At 37.9% G+C, this 17,505-nt stretch overlaps 1 protein-coding gene across 7 annotated transcripts in view; it reads right to left on the minus strand.

The window, feature by feature from the left end:
- AFF4 (ALF transcription elongation factor 4) overlaps nucleotides 1-17,505 on the minus strand; it is a 54,036-nt gene that overhangs the window by 18,854 nt on the left and 17,677 nt on the right. For all 7 annotated transcript variants that reach the window (XM_082323827.1, XM_082323822.1, XM_082323823.1 and 4 more), the window contains 10 exons: nucleotides 16,246-16,372; nucleotides 13,275-14,066; nucleotides 11,869-11,913; nucleotides 10,800-10,886; nucleotides 5,546-5,582; nucleotides 3,939-3,987; nucleotides 2,566-2,586; nucleotides 1,951-2,005; nucleotides 890-927; nucleotides 359-521 (listed from right to left, as the gene is read on the minus strand). In XM_082323827.1, the coding sequence (XP_082179953.1) occupies nucleotides 359-521; nucleotides 890-927; nucleotides 1,951-2,005; nucleotides 2,566-2,586; nucleotides 3,939-3,987; nucleotides 5,546-5,582; nucleotides 10,800-10,886; nucleotides 11,869-11,913; nucleotides 13,275-14,066; nucleotides 16,246-16,372 (1,414 nt within the window). The remainder of the gene's footprint in view (nucleotides 1-358; nucleotides 522-889; nucleotides 928-1,950; nucleotides 2,006-2,565; nucleotides 2,587-3,938; nucleotides 3,988-5,545; nucleotides 5,583-10,799; nucleotides 10,887-11,868; nucleotides 11,914-13,274; nucleotides 14,067-16,245; nucleotides 16,373-17,505) is intronic.

A 17,505-nucleotide genomic window follows, 5' to 3' on the forward strand; every position in this document is an offset into this window, starting at 1 on the left:
CCTTCTGGAGCAGCTGCTATCAACAGGCAGTATGTGCTGCCATAGCTTTCTAGAATAAAAGCCCACAGTTTTTTAAGCTACTGTTACTATATCTAATTTCTGCACTCCAATGGGTAACTGGTGGTAAAAATCACCTCAAAGTCAAACATCAAATATGTGCTTATATAAAGAATTGTTACCATATCCCATTACAAGTACTTCAGCAAAAGAATATTCCATCTTGAAAGTGATCCCACGTTTGTAAGGTGTTTTTTTTTTTTTTTAAACTGTTTGAGAATTTATTAATTTTTTTCTGCTTTTAAAACTCAGGATTAATGCCAAGCTAATGAAGACAGCCCAAATATATGTCAAATACTACCTCAGGGGATGCACTCTGTGATGGTTCATTAGCTTCGCTATCACTGGAACTGCTTTCACTTTCAGAGTCAGATCCTGAACTGCTTTCAGATCCACTATGGCTGCTCGAGTCATCCCTTGAATTATCTGCTCCTTCACTGTTATGCTGTGAAGGTTCAGAATTACTGAAAACAAAAATGAGGAAAAATAAACAAACGCTACCCAAGGCACAAATATATCCTAGAAGTCCTTTCATTAGAAAGAATAAAATGTAATATTTTAATTAACATTTACTAGAAAATTCAACATAACTGAACACAGTTCACCCTGGAAACAAACAACAGCCTTTGTTTTTTCCCCCCCTTCCCAAAGTGGTTAGTATAATTTGCAGGATATACGCTATTTAGTCACTGATTAAATTCTAATCACCTTTTGCTTTAACACAAGACAAAAGACAAACATGAATTTTAGAAATGAGATGAAGTCAAGAGTGCTGACTGGGCTGAATATCACCACTCTACTTTCTATGCCGCAATCCACCAGGAATGCCTACCTTCCAGGTGTGCTCCTTGGCACTGTCTTATCGCAGTCCTGCAATTAAGAAAAAGAGCATGAAGCTTCTGGAAGTTACTTTAGGACTGTATATACAATTAAGTTGCAAAGCATCAATTTAGAGCCTTTAAATGTTTTAAATTATTTAGCCTGAATAGCATCCTAATTCAGTACTTGCAGCAGTTTAAATGTCTGCATTTTCCTTATGCAGAAAGAAAAACAGAGTTATTTTCTCCAAGTTTTCACCACAAATCTATTATCCCAGAGTCTTATATATTCTGTTCTAAGAGTTCCTATTGCCACCACTCACTAATACCATGTTTCCATCTTTTTGAATTGGATGACTCAACATTTTACAATGCTATTCCCGAGATGCCCAGAGTACTAGGAGTTAACCAACTAAATGTACTATCTCAACGTTTTCCACGTGGAGAAAATCAAGTACTAGAACTGGGAACAGGAAGAAAAGAAACAAAAGAGGAGTGTGGATTACTGTTGGGTAGCACAGACCCTACAAGTATTTTTAATTTAGCATGCCAGATGCCATTTCTGGCAGAAGCTGTACAAAGTTAATATTGACAAAGAGGAAAAAAGAGACTTTTTGATAAAAATAAAGGTGCTGTGATACTCCCAGTTATATGCACAGCATCCCTTATCATCGCAAACACAGTCCCAAGCTACTAATGCGCAGAGACGTTCATATCGTGTACTCTTTAGCCAGAGTGGCAGAACATGAAGGGTTCTATCTTTAAATGGCGGGCCATTACATGTTTTAAAGTACACTATTGCCATTTTATGTTCAGATAAAGCCCATTTGAAATCAGTAAAATAAGATTTTCTAGATAAAAGCATACTGTTTCAACAAAACGGATAATTTTCCCCAAATTTACAATTAGGAATCCCTGAGGTTTGCCTAAAAACATGCCATTTGATTTTTCTTTCTTAATCATAAATCTCCTCTTAAACTTCTCACTTTGCTGTCAAAATATTGAACACTGCTGAAGTACTGAACCGTGAGCGCATTCGCTGTGTTTTTCTGAAACTCTGATTTAATGAACATACCTGCTCTCCATCGCTGTCTTCACTACTGCTAAGTTTTAAGTCATCTTTCAACATACTAAGTAAAAGAGAGAAAGTGAGACAAGTTTTTCCACGTACTTTAATTACTTTCAAAGCATTCTTCAATATTTCAACACACTATTGTTTATACTACAAAGTAGGCTGCGTGGGTGAAATCCACAAGATACCATTCTAACATTTAATGTTTAAGAATGGTGAGTTAAGCCATTGATCAGAGAAGAATAAGGGTTCTAGTACTTTGACTCCTTGGTCCATTCTGTTAAATTTAGAAAGGAAATTTGATGCAATTTACTAATGCGGGAGGAGCTAACTTGTGTATATTCAACTTCTTAAACACAATGGCCAAGAATAGTGTTTTAAATAGAATCAAGACAGCTAACGCTAGTGGCTGTTTCCTGTCTCGTGGCAACAGTGCAACTGTTCTAAGCCATAATTATTTTAATATTATTCAAAGCCATAATTATTTATGGTAGTCATACATACACACACTCTTTCACAATACTGAAAATATGTGAACACACTGAAAACATATAGCAGGGTACAGGGCCTTTGGGGTTATTGAAAAACACCTTCGATTACAAAAATAAAACATCTTACTCTGTCTGGTTCGATTCACATCTGGAGAAAGAAAATGAGAAAGGATTAAAAGTTTAATACTTCCGAGTTTCACAGCATAGCTGTTCTACTGATGATGTGAAAAGAAACACAAGCCTCTAGGATCTAGTTCCTGAAATATTTTTCATTGCTCTCCTGTGACAAAAGATGCATTTATCTCCTTTTTTATGTTTCTTAACCAGACCACAATCACTTTTTTAAAATTATTTAAAACTCTATTGTCACAGTAAACACCTCCTCAACTTTCTTCCTGTGCATTCCAGTTCAACACATGTCCAATGCTACCTCTTGTTCTTAGATGTTCTCACGTTCCCCAGCTTTGGAAATAGCACAGATCCTTCTTAGCGGTCTATACCGCTATGACAAAAGCAAAGCCAAATGGTGAACTTCTATTTCTACCACTTGTTGATCTGGCTGCATATGAGCATCTTCTTAAACTACATGTTTTTGGGAAACTGACTGTAAGTCTATAATAATTGAGGGGGTTTTCTTTTTGTTCTATTCCCTTCCCATAGGTCATGTGCTTTTTAATCTTGCTAAGACTGTAACATGTGCACAGACAAGCAGACGAACTAGACTTCTTTTTGTGATTGCATCACAACAAATGTTAACTTAGAATAAAAAGTTTTCAGAATCTAGGGCCACTTTCATTAAACATACAAGCAGCTGGTAAACCTTTATTTTCATGGACATATTTGTTTGGAAACAATCTTTTAACAGCATATAACTGATTTTCAGGTATGAGAAAGGTGGACTACAGCCATCTACAATATTCCAGTTGCTTTTTATTTTTTCTCCCAGTTGCATGATTGACAAAGTAAAATGTTGGGTCCATGTGCATAACTAATAGAAATGTTTGCCAGTCAGTTAAGAGACCGAGTAGAATAAACTTAACTAGATCCCAAACATAGTTTGCCATCTCCTCCAATACAAAACAGTTCCCTATCCTGTCTATTTGTGCAACTGCTACAAGCTGCTTCCAGCTGACAGCTCTGCAACGCACACGTTTGGTAAGTCCCATCCTATCCTGCCCATTCTTATATGCTGATACCTTTCTGGTTCGCAAGCCAATTCCAAGGTCCGAACTCTTGCACACCTATCCTGACAACTGACAAGAAAGCAGGGGAATGGAAGGGCGGCACAGTGTATTTGTTACTCACTCCAATGTGCCGTATTTGGTCTACTGTCCCAGAAAATGGCTGCTTAAAAATGATCCCCTTTTTCTGCCAGTCAAGGAGAAGTATGCTAAAGAGTCTACGCAAGAACTGACACATTCTAGTAGAAGAAACAGCTATTTTCCAAGTCTCTTAAAATTTGACTGTTGTTTGAGAAACGTTTTCTCAATAGCCACTTACGATTTGGATTGATGACCGTTGGATGTTTTTGATGAAGGATTATATCGTTCTAGAAGAAGAAAAAGAGAAATGCACAGTTGAAAACTCAGCCAGCAAAACAAGTTGCTCCCAAGCTGCCAGAAGGACACAGCCTTAGATAAACCAAGAACGGCTGAGTAGACAGGACAAAGTAATAACTAGCTGATGCCACGTACAATCTCCCACAGACTGAAGAAGTGAGTGGATGCAGAGACAAAATACTAAATACAGCAAATATTTTAATCAATAAAATCTAGAAAGTTATTTAAATCATTGCTGTCTAAACCAATACACACTTAATTTGTTATTAATGGTGTGAAAAACTGTTTTGCTTCTATCAAGATTAATCTATTGCCTTCTACATGCAGGATATAATCAAGATTAATCTATTGCCTTCTACATACGGGACATAGATCAGCCTGTCAAGCTCTGACTTGTTTCAGCATCCCTACATAGCTTTTTAGCAGATGAGTAATCTTTAGATCCAGAAATCAAACTCAGAAACCAATTCTTACAATAGGAATACATACTGATATAATCTGCTTTTCAGGTGGGTGGGTGGGTGGGTGGGGTCCTTCCCTTTTCTTTAGTTCTGGCAAACTGTGTAGTTCAACAGAAACAAGAACTGAGGCTGTTAAAAGCTTCCCAGAAAATTCAAACAGGAGCTGAAAACTGGTTCTGTGCTCTGACTAACCTTGCCTCTTCATTTACACACCTAAAGATCAGTTGCTCCTAAAATGTAACTCTATGGTTTAGCATTATGGAATTAAGTTTTAATTTGTTTCCTTAATTCCCCACTGTACCAGGTGTTTAGATTAAGCTGCTTGTGAATATCTAAGAATAAACCATTCTTCTTTTACTATTTAATCTGTTTAATCACTTCAAGAGGGAGTGGAAAGACTTGGAAGGCAACAGCACAAATCTAATTCAATTTTACCTGGTATGTTACTGATGTTAAACTATTAATTTTGGTAATATTCAAAACAACGATACAATTGAGAGAAATAAAAGCTGCTTTTGTCTAAAATCTGAAAATGCATTCTGGGACAAGAAATTAAAGGATATTACTAAGCATATCACTATGCAAGTTCTTGACTAGTTCTCTCTCTTGATTTTAAAACGACTGAGTGAAAACGAACAGTGAAACTGCAGTGTGCTTTTTCTATTGAAATATAAGCATAAGCATTATTTTGTCTTCTAGTATGTCCCCAAGCCCGGAGCTGGGTTTTTTAAAGGGTGTTTTGTTTTAGTACTCAGCTATTTTCAACTAGATCAACCACAGAGGCATTTTTTCAAGAATTAGAAAATGTGACAAATTAAAAATACATTTTTTTTTTTCCTAGAAGGCAGTAACAACCTTGTAACTTAGTCATAACTTTCTAGATCTCAACAAGAAATGCAAAAGAAAATCAAGCAATTGTTTTGTAAGTTAAAACTTGACAAAGTACAGAAAATCTTAACTTAGACTCCATCCTATGACCAGTCTGGAAAATCTCATTCTCTAAAAAGCATGACATCTTAACAGATACTAAGCATACTGAATCACAACAAAAACATTAACCATATTACAGGAAGTTTAATATACTTACTCTGTTCTCCAGTGCCAAAACTGGACTGCTGAGACTCCTAAGGGAATAAAAGATCACAAGTGTTTTTTTCACTGGAAATTTTAACATATCAAAAACCATGCTGTAAGCAAGATCTCCTTTCTACTTAAAGGATGGCACCTAACCTCTATAAAAGGAAAAAAACTAACAACAAAACAGAAAGCGACTTTTTATCTGGGCCCCAGCTCCTCTCACCAGCCAGCACAGGGAAGGAGTGCTTCCCGCTCCTCTTCCTTAGCTCAGCTCTCCCACTTGCTTGGTTTTAAGAAGGGCCATGTGCAGTTGTACTACGTGAAGCTGAAACTCCAAAATCCCTACGTAACTTCTACAAATCCCATCTTCGTGTATGTTTAGCATGGAGAGGAACCGTTCAGTATGTTTTTCTTTATCATCCTTATACACGGAAAAGTTTTGCTGCTAGTTTTACATATTTTCATTCAAACCCTTTTCTCTGCGTTTTCCTTTTTCAAACACATACAGCATCACAGCGGATGAGCAATGAGTACAGTAACAACCTATCAACAAAATAGTATCTCAGCTACAAAGGAGCCCAAGAGACAATGAAACTTAAAACCTGAACAGCTCTGCCCACTCTGCCCAAAAACCCTTTCTCGCAGCGGCTCCAGGCGAGTCCCTGGCAAACGCAACCAGGCACAGCCGGCCAACACATCATTCCTGCCCCCAAAGGCCAGACCTTCGTGTCATCGGACAAATCACTTGTACAAAAGCCAAAGAACAATGGTCTATAACTTCCTTTGATATATAATGAATCTGTTACCTATAAATCTAACTGTGAAAGATGAAGCCTTGCAAATTTTAGCACTTGTACGATCTTTAATATTCCCATTCCAGAAAAAACAGTTCTGACTCCCAAGACATAGTAATTATAAATTTTTTTAAACCCTAAAATATTGTTTTAACAAACAAATATGCAGAGCCTACTGAATTACTGAAAACCTACTTCTACGCTAGAGTGCCATTTTCAAATAGGACCTTCCTGACCTCATTTTAAAATGAGGACAAAAACTGGCCCCATAAATAAAAATTGAAAATATTTTACTCAATTCATAAAGTTATATACACACATTTTACTTAAATGCTCTGGCAATGGTAAACCAGAATTACAATTCAATAATGAATTCCAGTTTTTTTGGTATACCTGTGAACCAGTCTTCCCAAACAGCCACGTCAGTGACATGCAGCGGTTATATATGCAATTTAGAAAATTTAGCTTTTTAAACTCACAAAAGCTTTACATAGCAAAGCACACTTAGATATTTCTAATGTCCCTTAAATTTTTATTTCAAAAGTGAAAGCAGTCACAATAATGCATTGAACGAGTGTTTTGTTGATGAGGAACTTGCCTTGTGTTTCAAATGCCTCTAATCTTTAGTAATTGAAAGAAAGGAAGGGACAATAAAGATAAAATTAGCCTATGTTTAAATGGAAAGTGAAGATGAAGTTGAGAGAAGCCTTGTGACTTCAACAAAAAACAACAGCTACACTTCCTTCAAAATAAAAACTTATTTTTATCTTTTACATAGGTACGAGGAGTGCAAGTGTGATTCTCCGATTGCCTTTTTCCACTGTCAGCTTACACAAGTCGACGAACAGTAATCAAACACCACATCTACAGAGCAACTGCATCGGGGTGAACACAAGATGAGGAACTGGTACTCGTTCTTACCAACGAACACCTCACAAATTCTGCAGAAAGCACCTGCCTAATTGCTCATTTTAGGCAACTTCCTATTTCTAAGGCATAGTGCAGTCTTTCAGTTAAGTGCCCTTTAATGAGGTGTTATGTTTAAATGTGCAACTTTTTCCAAATATCTTGCCATCTATTTTGTCTTTGAACACGTATTTCTTTAAGAAACTCACAGATTTTTTTTTTAAAAAAGCTATACTTTCAACTCTGAAGTTATTTATAGCAGTATCTTCTCAAGGTCTACTTCAGAGAGAAGAAATTAAAAACAACTTAAAGGAAGGAAACCCTTTTAACCAAAGTATAATAGACTGCTGAGGTTAGATAGTGAAGACACTTAAGCAGGAAACAAAATCGCAGCTTGTACTTAAACACAAAAACCGTGAAGAGAAAAACACTCGCCAGCTGGGTAGAACGGCAGTCAGGTACCGATTTCTCATTTGTAGGTTACCAGCTCGGCTGTAGTCCCGGTTGCGGTGAATGGGACCCATTTCCATTTAACGTCTGAAATCTCAGGTCAGATCTCATTTTAATTTCTCAGAAGAAAGTTTCTGTATTACAGCGGATCAAGGGACCTGACCGCTGGCTTTCTCCGTAACTCCGGCACAGGGCAGGCGCTGAACAAACCTGGAGACAGAATCTACCTCTTCAGAGATGCCTCGAGGTCACTGCGCAGGTATGCAGGTACCAACACTGCCAATGCTCTCACGTTGCTTTGAAACGAAAAACTTCCACCCTCTAAGAAACAGCTGGGGTTTTTAATATATTTTACAAACATGCCAGTGTTTTTGGAGCTTTTGACTGCAAGCCCATGGCTTAGAAAAAGTTATATAGGATAAAATTATAGAGTGTTAGGTCATTGGATAACATTTTTTATCAAGACTCAGGAATCTACATTTTTTTCATAGCATTCATAAAACTTTCCCTGACCTATTTTCATGAAGTTTTATCATTCTAATTCAAAGACTTCCTGATAATTATTAGATATATTTATAGTAATGCAGAGAGGCCCCAGTCAGGAGTTTGCGTCCCTTCAAGCTACTCACTATCTACATATAGGGAAAATCATCTTATCCCAACAGTCCTACAAATAAAATCGACTGGTCCACCAAAGGGAGCTTAATTTTATGTGCACAGGCAAACGTACCAAACTTCTGCACACAAGAGGAATGCTGTGAAACACTGCAGCATATTATTAGTAAATAAATTGAGCGCAGTATTAAAGAGAAAGAGCTTTCCTCGAACAGTACTGCTTGATAAAAGTAAACCACTGTTTTGTTTTGTTTTCTGAATTCTGCTCTGGGTCCAGGCTGCACAAGCCTATGGCTCGCTAACTCGCTGGAATTCTGCAAGGCTCCTGCTGCCAAGAATGACAGAGAGGAGAAGGCAGAGGAAATTATAGGCTTCGGATGTGGAGAGAGAATTTGACAAAGTTCCATGGCTAAGATGTGCAGCCACAAAATAAAAAAGCTGGCAAAAAGTCAAAATACTCTGAGCAGCCATAAATGGAATTTTTTGCAAACTGGGTGAAGAAACACATTCCAGGGTTGATAGGTTCAAAAAAACACAACCTACCTTTTTTGTTCAAATATCAACAAGACCGTGCAATCTTACATAGTTTCTCTCTGTGTCACAAAGACACACATATCTCTGCACACCTTTCTTCCCAAACTGAGTCAAATACCAGAGAAATGCAGAAATAAGCAGTTCTAGCAACCCCACAATCAAGTGTGCCCAAAAGTGTGTGAAGGGAAAACATCTCCCCAGAGGTTCAGGAATAAGTATTCAAAGCAGTAGAATAAAGTACCTCTGTTAATGAGGAAAGGTGTGGAATTTCTTTCTTTACAATAAGAGGTAAGAATTATTTCCAAGTTCACAGTTTTATATAACACAGCAAATAAACCCTGACTAAAAGCAATACACGCGAGATTAATATTGATCTAATGTTAAGAAAATAGACGACAAGGTTTATTTCTAGATAGGCCTTCAAAAGTAAAGCTGAGAACTGTCTGGTATGTTCTGCATTTTCAGCTCGCTGGAGAGAAGCAAGCAAGACGCAGCGAGACAGCAACATGCAACGCAGAGGGCGATGACACAGGACGGCCCATAGCTCTGGGCTATTTAGTCAGTACAAGAACCTGAACCGCTTAACTTTGCACGAGTCTGCGGGACTTTTGTGGATGTGCACTTACAACACGGGACCTGCAACCTTTGGCCAAAAGAAGGTCAAAGCATTCACATAAGACAATTGGTTTAAACAGATTACATTAGAGGCCTCAGTGAGAAAACCTTAAAATACTTCACTGAACTGTTCTGTTTTGGAGAGCAATTTGGATCAAACAGAAAACTGACAGCAGCAAGTGGTGCTCCAGAACAGCACACTGGTCAGAAAAACTGTGGTCTTAATTGTTATGAAGGTAATTTTTAGAAGCCTAACAGCCTAATTTCTTCACTCTGAAGTTATGCCAAATTAGGGGTTGGGTACCCCGATCCATTTCAGAGATATGTTGAGTCTGGAGAAAAATTATATTGTCGAGTCAAATTTTTTACTGGTGATCAGTACATACAGGAAACAAAACATGAATTCTTGAATGAGTCAGCTATCACAAGCTGAACTGTACTTGCTAAAGTTGCTACCCACAGCTATCTACCCTGCCTACCCATCAGCTTCCACGATACGGCAGATTGCAGAGCTGTATTTCAAGGCAAACAATCACCAGTGCCAGTTTGCCTTGAAACCCTGCAGCTGGGGCTGCCAGATCCAGCCTCAGGGGAGAGAGCAAGCAGCTGAGAGCAAGAGAACTCCTTCCTCAGAGGTGTCAGCTCAAGCAGGTCTCCTGGAAACGTGCCGGGTGCTGTCAACAGCAGCAAAGAGTGACTGATTTCTCTTTAGAATTAATAGCTTAAACACTTCAGTAGTTATTAAGTATATGGGAGGTTAGGAAGAGATCTTTTGACACAAGCGATCTGAAAATTTCTTAAGCAAAACATCCGATTTTAAAACTGTTTTAGTTTTTTTGTAATTGAAAATATATGATCTAATAGAACTATTAATGGACTTCAAAATTATGAGGAAAATTCAGTTTACGCAGAAAACTACATTTAAATTTCTTAGCATTTACCAGTCAGTCTCCGTTGCTTTGCTAGATGGAGGTAAACACAACGCTTGCTTCTACACGAAATGGTGCAAAGCGTTTCCCTAATAGGGAAAAAGGCTCAATGGCATTTTCAGGCTTCAGAAGTATCCTGAAGAAGGTTTGAATTTATGAAACAAACATTAAAAAGTAAAAGGAAAGCTATATTACAGACATCTTTGCAGACTGCTCTATGTGTGTAAACCAGAGGAAAAATGATGACGTTCTTCATAAGGCTACTGCTGACAAATGTTGTTGTGAAGCAAGATAAAAGAGATACAAAGCACTGAAACAAACCCTGAACTATACAGAACTGAATTTAAAAGAGTTCCAAAATCCTGATCTTTAACAGGAGTTACTCTTTCAACAGCATCCAGTATTTGACTACAGGACTGACCTTTGTTGGAAAAGGAAATTTTGATGGTTCAGTTTTGCATGGTGTATGAATAGCAGTCAGTGGAGGAGGCCAAGAATGGGTCATCTCCTATAACCAGAACAAAAAAGAAAAGCTATAAACAAAGTTAAAGCAAAGAGTTCAAATTACAGTCTTAATTCAAATGGTAGCCCTGTCTCTCAATTTTCAGTTCATTGTCCACACTTCACTAAGCTTGATATTCAAATCTTAATTTCCCAAATGTGTAACAAAGATTTTACACATAAACCTAAATCTTAAATTGTTACCCATGAGAACAGATAGTTAAGACATGATAATAAGCAGAAAGGCATAAATCAATAAAATTGGTTGGCCTGAACGTAAACTGCAGTAGCAGTGAGTCTCTGATCATTTCAGACTGTGAAGAGCACATGTAGGATACAGGGGTAGAAAGAAGAATGCTAGGAAAGGGAAGCCTATAAAGTTTGAGGAAAAAAGGGAGAATCAAATGCCTGAAGCTGGAAAGAAAGTGCCTTGTATTCTCTCAGAGCATCTCCAAGGACCATGGAGTACTGAAGGTCAGAGCAAATGGTAAGAGATGGAAATGCTCAAGGGGAATCTGATGGTTCTTTTGTGATAGTAGACATACGATCAGGGGATCACGAGGGGTAAACACACTTGAGAAAATAACCTAGGTAGAAGAGAAGGGAAAGTTCTGCCATGGGGTAGCAAAAAAATTACTATAATCTAAAAACATATCAGAATGTAAGGACTGTATTTTGGTGGAAGAAATGGGTAATTCTGGTTAGGTTAACAGGGAGGTGGCCCAGAAGAACAGGAATGCAGTGAGGATATCCAGCAGGTGATGTGCACACCCAGCAATGCCCAGTACCCAGCTTGCACACAGCTCTGCTTCCAGTCTTCCCCAGTCTTCCCTAGTCTACCTGCGCTAGAGGAGTAATTGAAGAGCCCTCCTGTAACGACTTGCAGCCAAGTCAATTTAAAAGGCACTAATCAACTGCAGAGTACTTTCCACCTCCTTAGTAATGGTTGTATTTTTAATAAGTTATGAACAAAAGCACAGAGAACTTACTTTCAGAATTTCATCCACACAGCTCACATCACCAGATGCTGATGCCTACAAATCAAAACTCAAGATTAATGTCTCCTAAAGCAATTTTTCCTTAGAAGTTCCCAGGGGCTAGAAACAGTTAAAAATAAACTTCAATCCTTATCGTGATTCATATGGAGTCTATATAGATACAAACAGAGCTTGCTAATTCTTTTCAGCAACATTAATTTTAATATCATAGATCCATATCTTTATGGTATGAGTCACATCCAGTTATGAAAAGCAAATACATGAGATCTATAAAACTGCCACAATAATCTCTTACTTTTCACTTGACAGTTAAAGTGATCATAGGCAGTCAGTGATATTAAAAACTTCTAGAGAGAAAGAATTGTAGCTTTCAAACATTTCCTGGAAAAAGCCACTGGATAACATCTGAATTCAAATGCACAACTGTGAATATACAATAACGACAAACTGCATTATGAAGTAAAACATACATTACAGCAGGAATCTATAAACAGCAATAATTATGAAACTATGAATCTTCTGCATCCCTGACTGCTACAAGCAGAAAGAAAGCAAAGCCACTACATGATTCACTGCATCAGCATTAGAATGTCAAGTCTTTGTGAATAAGAAAATAATTTATTTTCAAATTTCCTTACCTGTGTCCTGGATCTTATTTTGCTATTTGTTGAAATCCCAGAAACAAATGCTTTTCTCTAGCTACCACAATTCAAGCAGTTAAATAGGAGATGCAATGACATTTTATTATTAAGAAAAGCACTCTCCCTGTTAAGTGAGCTGTAGTCAGAGTCTGTGCCTTAATTCAGGAATTACCAAACTACCAAAAGTTCTTAATCCAATAGTATTTTGTATCCAGCGTACCTGATAGAAGCACTGAACCCTGTTCAATTTGGTGTGCTTTAGGGTTAGCTTATTTTCCCTAGGTGAAGGGATAATAATCATGTCTAGTAATTGCTACACACTTCAAAAGAAAATCTGATATATGCAGATAGTATCACTAGTCTAAGACAACATGGCTCCCAGTAATGACAATATATGTATCTAGCTTGTTCAAAATATTTGTGAATATCCTACTATTTCACTAACTTCTGACTACAGAAATACTCTATGAAAATTAGCCTCTCTGAGTTAAGTTAACCTTTCTGAATGTCTCATAGCCTTTATTTCATAAAAATCACAGTACCAGAAGCAGAAGGAAAAACTACTTACTTTTGTACATTTCCCATTTAAAATACAGGTCTTCACTGCGTGAGTTTAAGATGCTTTGCATAACAAAAGAACCTCAATGTTTACTAAAAACTAAATTTTGGTTCTGTAGATTGGGATTTTAAAGAAGCTGGAAAATCCCAGCCCAAGGGACTTACATTTAAGAAGCCAGGAATCAGAGAGCAACTTACATCTAGTGGTTGAGAAGGTATTTTCAGCTTGGTTAGATGTGCTTTGCTGCTAGGCTTCAGCTCATTCACGCTGCTGCTGTGAGTCTGACTACTGTAGTGTTCGGAGGATAACTTTGGTTCCATGGATTCCTGTCCATCCATTGGCCTTACATATGCAGTGGGTTTCTGTAACATTGAACTGGACTTGGACATTAGTGAAGGTGGAAAAGACTGATTAGAGTGTTGTCCACTTGAAAATGAGGGTACACGGGAGGGAGAGTCCCAGTTGGCATCAGGATCCCGGGGAGATTTTGAACGTTGATGTTCTTTGCTGTGGTGATCATTTCCATGAGATCTCGAATGGCTGGAGCTCAACGAAGAAACAGCAGATGGTTTTCCAGGGCTGGAAGAACGGGGTTTGGAGTGTTCGGACCCATGCTGGCTTTTTTTGCGGATGCTGCTGCTACTGTATGAGTCACGGTCATGCCTCTGGCCACTACTGCTAGTGTTATTGCCACTGCCACGCTGACTACTATGTCCGCTCTGTAAACCCGAGGACCGTTTCTGAGATTGTGAGGAAGTGCTAGGTGCTGGTCCTACAGGAGTCCATTTGCTGCTCTGATGTGAGCTAGTATTATGTCTCTGATCACCAAAGAAACTTTGGTTTGATTTTTCATCTGCTGTTGATGGTACGGTTGGTTTGGGAATTCCAACAGGCTTTTGTAGCGATCTATCTCCTATAAGATCCTCCATTTCATCATAATTACCAAGCATGCTCTGAATACGACTAGACAACTTGTCTTCTTTGCTGGTCTGTGAAAACAATTTTTAAAAATGATGCTTTAAAAAAATCACAACTTCACTTCCAGTTAATTGACTTGACAACTACTGCAGTTAATCTAAACTTCAGGGCTAAGATCATGACTAGCATCCATGTCTTTTTTTGCCATTGTTTCCAATTCCCAATTTTAGTTCTTAAATCAGTAATTTAACCCCCTAAAGCATAAGGAAAAGATGTATTTCAGCAGCAGGAACAGTTGAAACAGCACTAATCAACGCTTCAAATAATGCATTGCTGAGGTGAATGCAAGTTTAAAAATTGTAGATGCCTACTGTCACCTTAACGACTATTTCTCTAATACAGAATGCATTAGTCCCACAAAGTTTTAAGTAATGGGAAAATAAAATCAGCTTAACCTCACCACTGTATGTAATTTTTAATTGGTATTTATACTGGCGTAACTCGTTGCCAACAGTTATAAGGGTTCTTTCTTATATAACCAGTTTGTTTTCCAAATCAGGTATACTGTATCATTACCCATATATCCCAACCACCTTTAGTTAACTTCATACATGTGGGATTTGGTTATCAAGCACAGTAAAGTGACGGGGGGAGAACAGGAATCAAAAAAAAAAAAAACAAAAACAAAACCAACAACATTTCTCAACTTTCCTCCTGCAGGAAGACAGTCTTCAGCTGCAATGTTTTACTTCTTACAAACCAGCTGAAATTCTGGTAAGGGCATGGTGTTGCGAATCGGTGATTTAGAATGCCTAAGGAATCACTGACAGTCATATTAGCAAAAGTGGTTTAAATATGATGTTGTAAAAGTGCAACTTAACAAAGTTCGATGACAAGGTTCACTCTATGAACTACTGCATGGAAGAATTATACAAAGGAAAATTGAGTTACACTTGAGTTAGAATGATTCACAGAGAGACCGGAGAGGCAAACAGTAAGGAGGACCCTCCTGCCGAGTCACGGGGTTCAGAAAGGACTCCCTGCTTTCTAAACCGCTTCCTCAGAGAGGAGTCTGGGTGCGGCTGGACCCAATCCGAGTCCCACGCTTGGTCAATGTTTTATGTCTAAAGGATTATATACGCAAAGTTCATAGAATGTTTCATTAGCATCAATTCAGCATGCAATCAAAGTTACCAAGACAAAAGGTTATGCGTGATATCGGTCGCTTACCAAAGATCTGTTGTTGGTAAAAAGCGTCTCTGCCTCGAGGAGGAACCTTGAGAGGTGTCCCAGCTCAAGGGGAGATCACCGCCATGCAGCCACGCTGCCTAGCAGGGAGAGCTCCAAAAAGACTCACTTAGGCTGTCATATTTATAGGATAAAGTGGTTGGCTTGTAGTCAAATTACATGCGATAGACAAGGTATGCAGGAGACTCCTTGTACCCACAACTTTCTTTGTTCCTTGATAAAGGAGTTGCTCCGCTCCTTTGTGTGTTTTCAGAGAACAGATTGAAACTAGAGGAATTCCTGGCCCAGCTACAGCTCAGGGCTTTATCTCTTTCACATGGGTTTGCTTTCAAAGTGAGTTTTGAGCTGCATGATGAAAATCTTAAATGGTACTTTTTTAGCTATCTCAGAATTAGGTTATTTTTCCCAGTTCTGCTCAGCAAATCAAACCCAGAAGGAAACCTAGCACAGGTTTAAAGCTGTAGGAGATCATAAACAGAGTCAACTCCATCAAAACAAACTAAAAAATCAGATACAAACAATTGGCATACTAGTTAAAGCTGATAATTCTACCATATCAGGCTTTTCAGCATTTAAAATTAACCTCCTATTTAAACATTCTCTTTCTGAACTTAACCAGGTCTGGATTACGTTGATTAAAGGTTAGAAAATTTAGCAACAGGCTAAAGCACCCAAAAAAAGCAATCTGGCATGACACAACGGACAGTTTAATTGTTTTGAGTCACTGTAGCAAAAGCAGAAGAAAGCCAAAAAAATCTTATGGTTTTATCAACCCTTTTCTCCCTCCCTAGAAAGCAGCCCCTCCCTTGTAAGCATTATTATAAATCTGCCAGTAGAGCTAGTTAGTAACTGTCCACCCTTACTTTCAAGCCCTGCTTAAATACTTGGTTGACATAAGAGCTGTGGATCTAAAAAGAATGCAGATAAAAATAAATTTAAAATACAAATTTGCATACAACTTCTGCTATAAAAAATGCATTTGCAAGAACTGTATAAACTCACAACTTTGTATGGTTCAGCAAAGAGAGGAGAGTTAGGTGGAAAGGCTTCTTCACCCTGTTGAATTTCTTGATTTCGCCTTTCCCTTTCTTTCATACGCAGCACATTCCGGTCTTCACGGTTCATGTTGCTACAAAAAAAAAATATTCTGATCACAGAAGGAAACGAGAAGGGATGCAAGCTCACACAGTTAGCCCCTGTACCTGTTTTGCTGAAAGAATGATCTCAGTTAAGAACGCCCTGCTGACTGTAACTCCTCAAAACTGAAAAGATGTTTGTCCAATTTAAGACACCTTGCACTTAGAAGAGCTATAACCCACAATCTACAGCTAGCTTTTAAGAGGGAAAGTTTATGCTATAATAAAAAAAAAAAAAAAAGAAAAAATCCACAAACTCTTCAGTAACTATTTCAACCCATTTCACCTGCTTGAATCATTTAGCTATTTCAACCCACGCTGTACATCTCCCATTCATTTCTAAAATAGTTTTTCTCCTCCACATCCCCCAAATGTTCTGCAATTTTACTCTTATCCCCTGACCCATTCAGTGCCTGACTTCTACTGTAGATTTGGTTTTATTTCTGCTGCTGCCATACCTTTATTGGCACCCATTCTCCAACATATTCTAACCTCAAGCTTTGATGTTGTTTCCAGGTCTCCCTTTCTCCCTAACTCCCAAAAGACATTTCTACTCAAAGCAGTGATTTCAGTGAAGTTTGGCAATATTGCACCTTTTGCCTTAGACCATACAGTGTTCTCCTACTGCAAAAATGCAGATTAAAAAACTGCCAATCTCCCCTCTTATAAATTTTACTTTGCAGTTTGGTCTTGCTGCTTGCGTTAACAGAAATACATCAAATTGTTGCAACACAAAAAAAAAAAATTGCAAAAGATCCCCTTTGAGCTTGAAAAAGCATTGGAACTTGAAGGAGTAAATAAAATATGATAAATAAGGTGGTACTAACTCTTTTAACATGTGCTATACTTCATATCAAGAGATTTATAAATGTGCCTTACTGATCTGCAAAAAGTATGGTAGGTGCTTCCACGAAAGAAACAGATGTTCTTCCATGCAATTTGCAGTCTAAAATGAAAATGTTGTCTGCTTAGAAAAATCTTTATTTCATGTTTTTAGACAGCTGCCTGATTATTCAAAAAAAAATATATATATATTCACTACAGCATTACTTTGAAAGCTATGCAAAACCAGCTATTCCATTCTAAACGAGACAACTTCAACCTATCACTCAGTTTTTAAAATATT

Source organism: Platalea leucorodia (genome assembly GCF_965183815.1).
Source record: "Platalea leucorodia genome assembly, chromosome: 11".
Classification (NCBI taxonomy): domain Eukaryota; kingdom Metazoa; phylum Chordata; class Aves; order Pelecaniformes; family Threskiornithidae; genus Platalea; species Platalea leucorodia.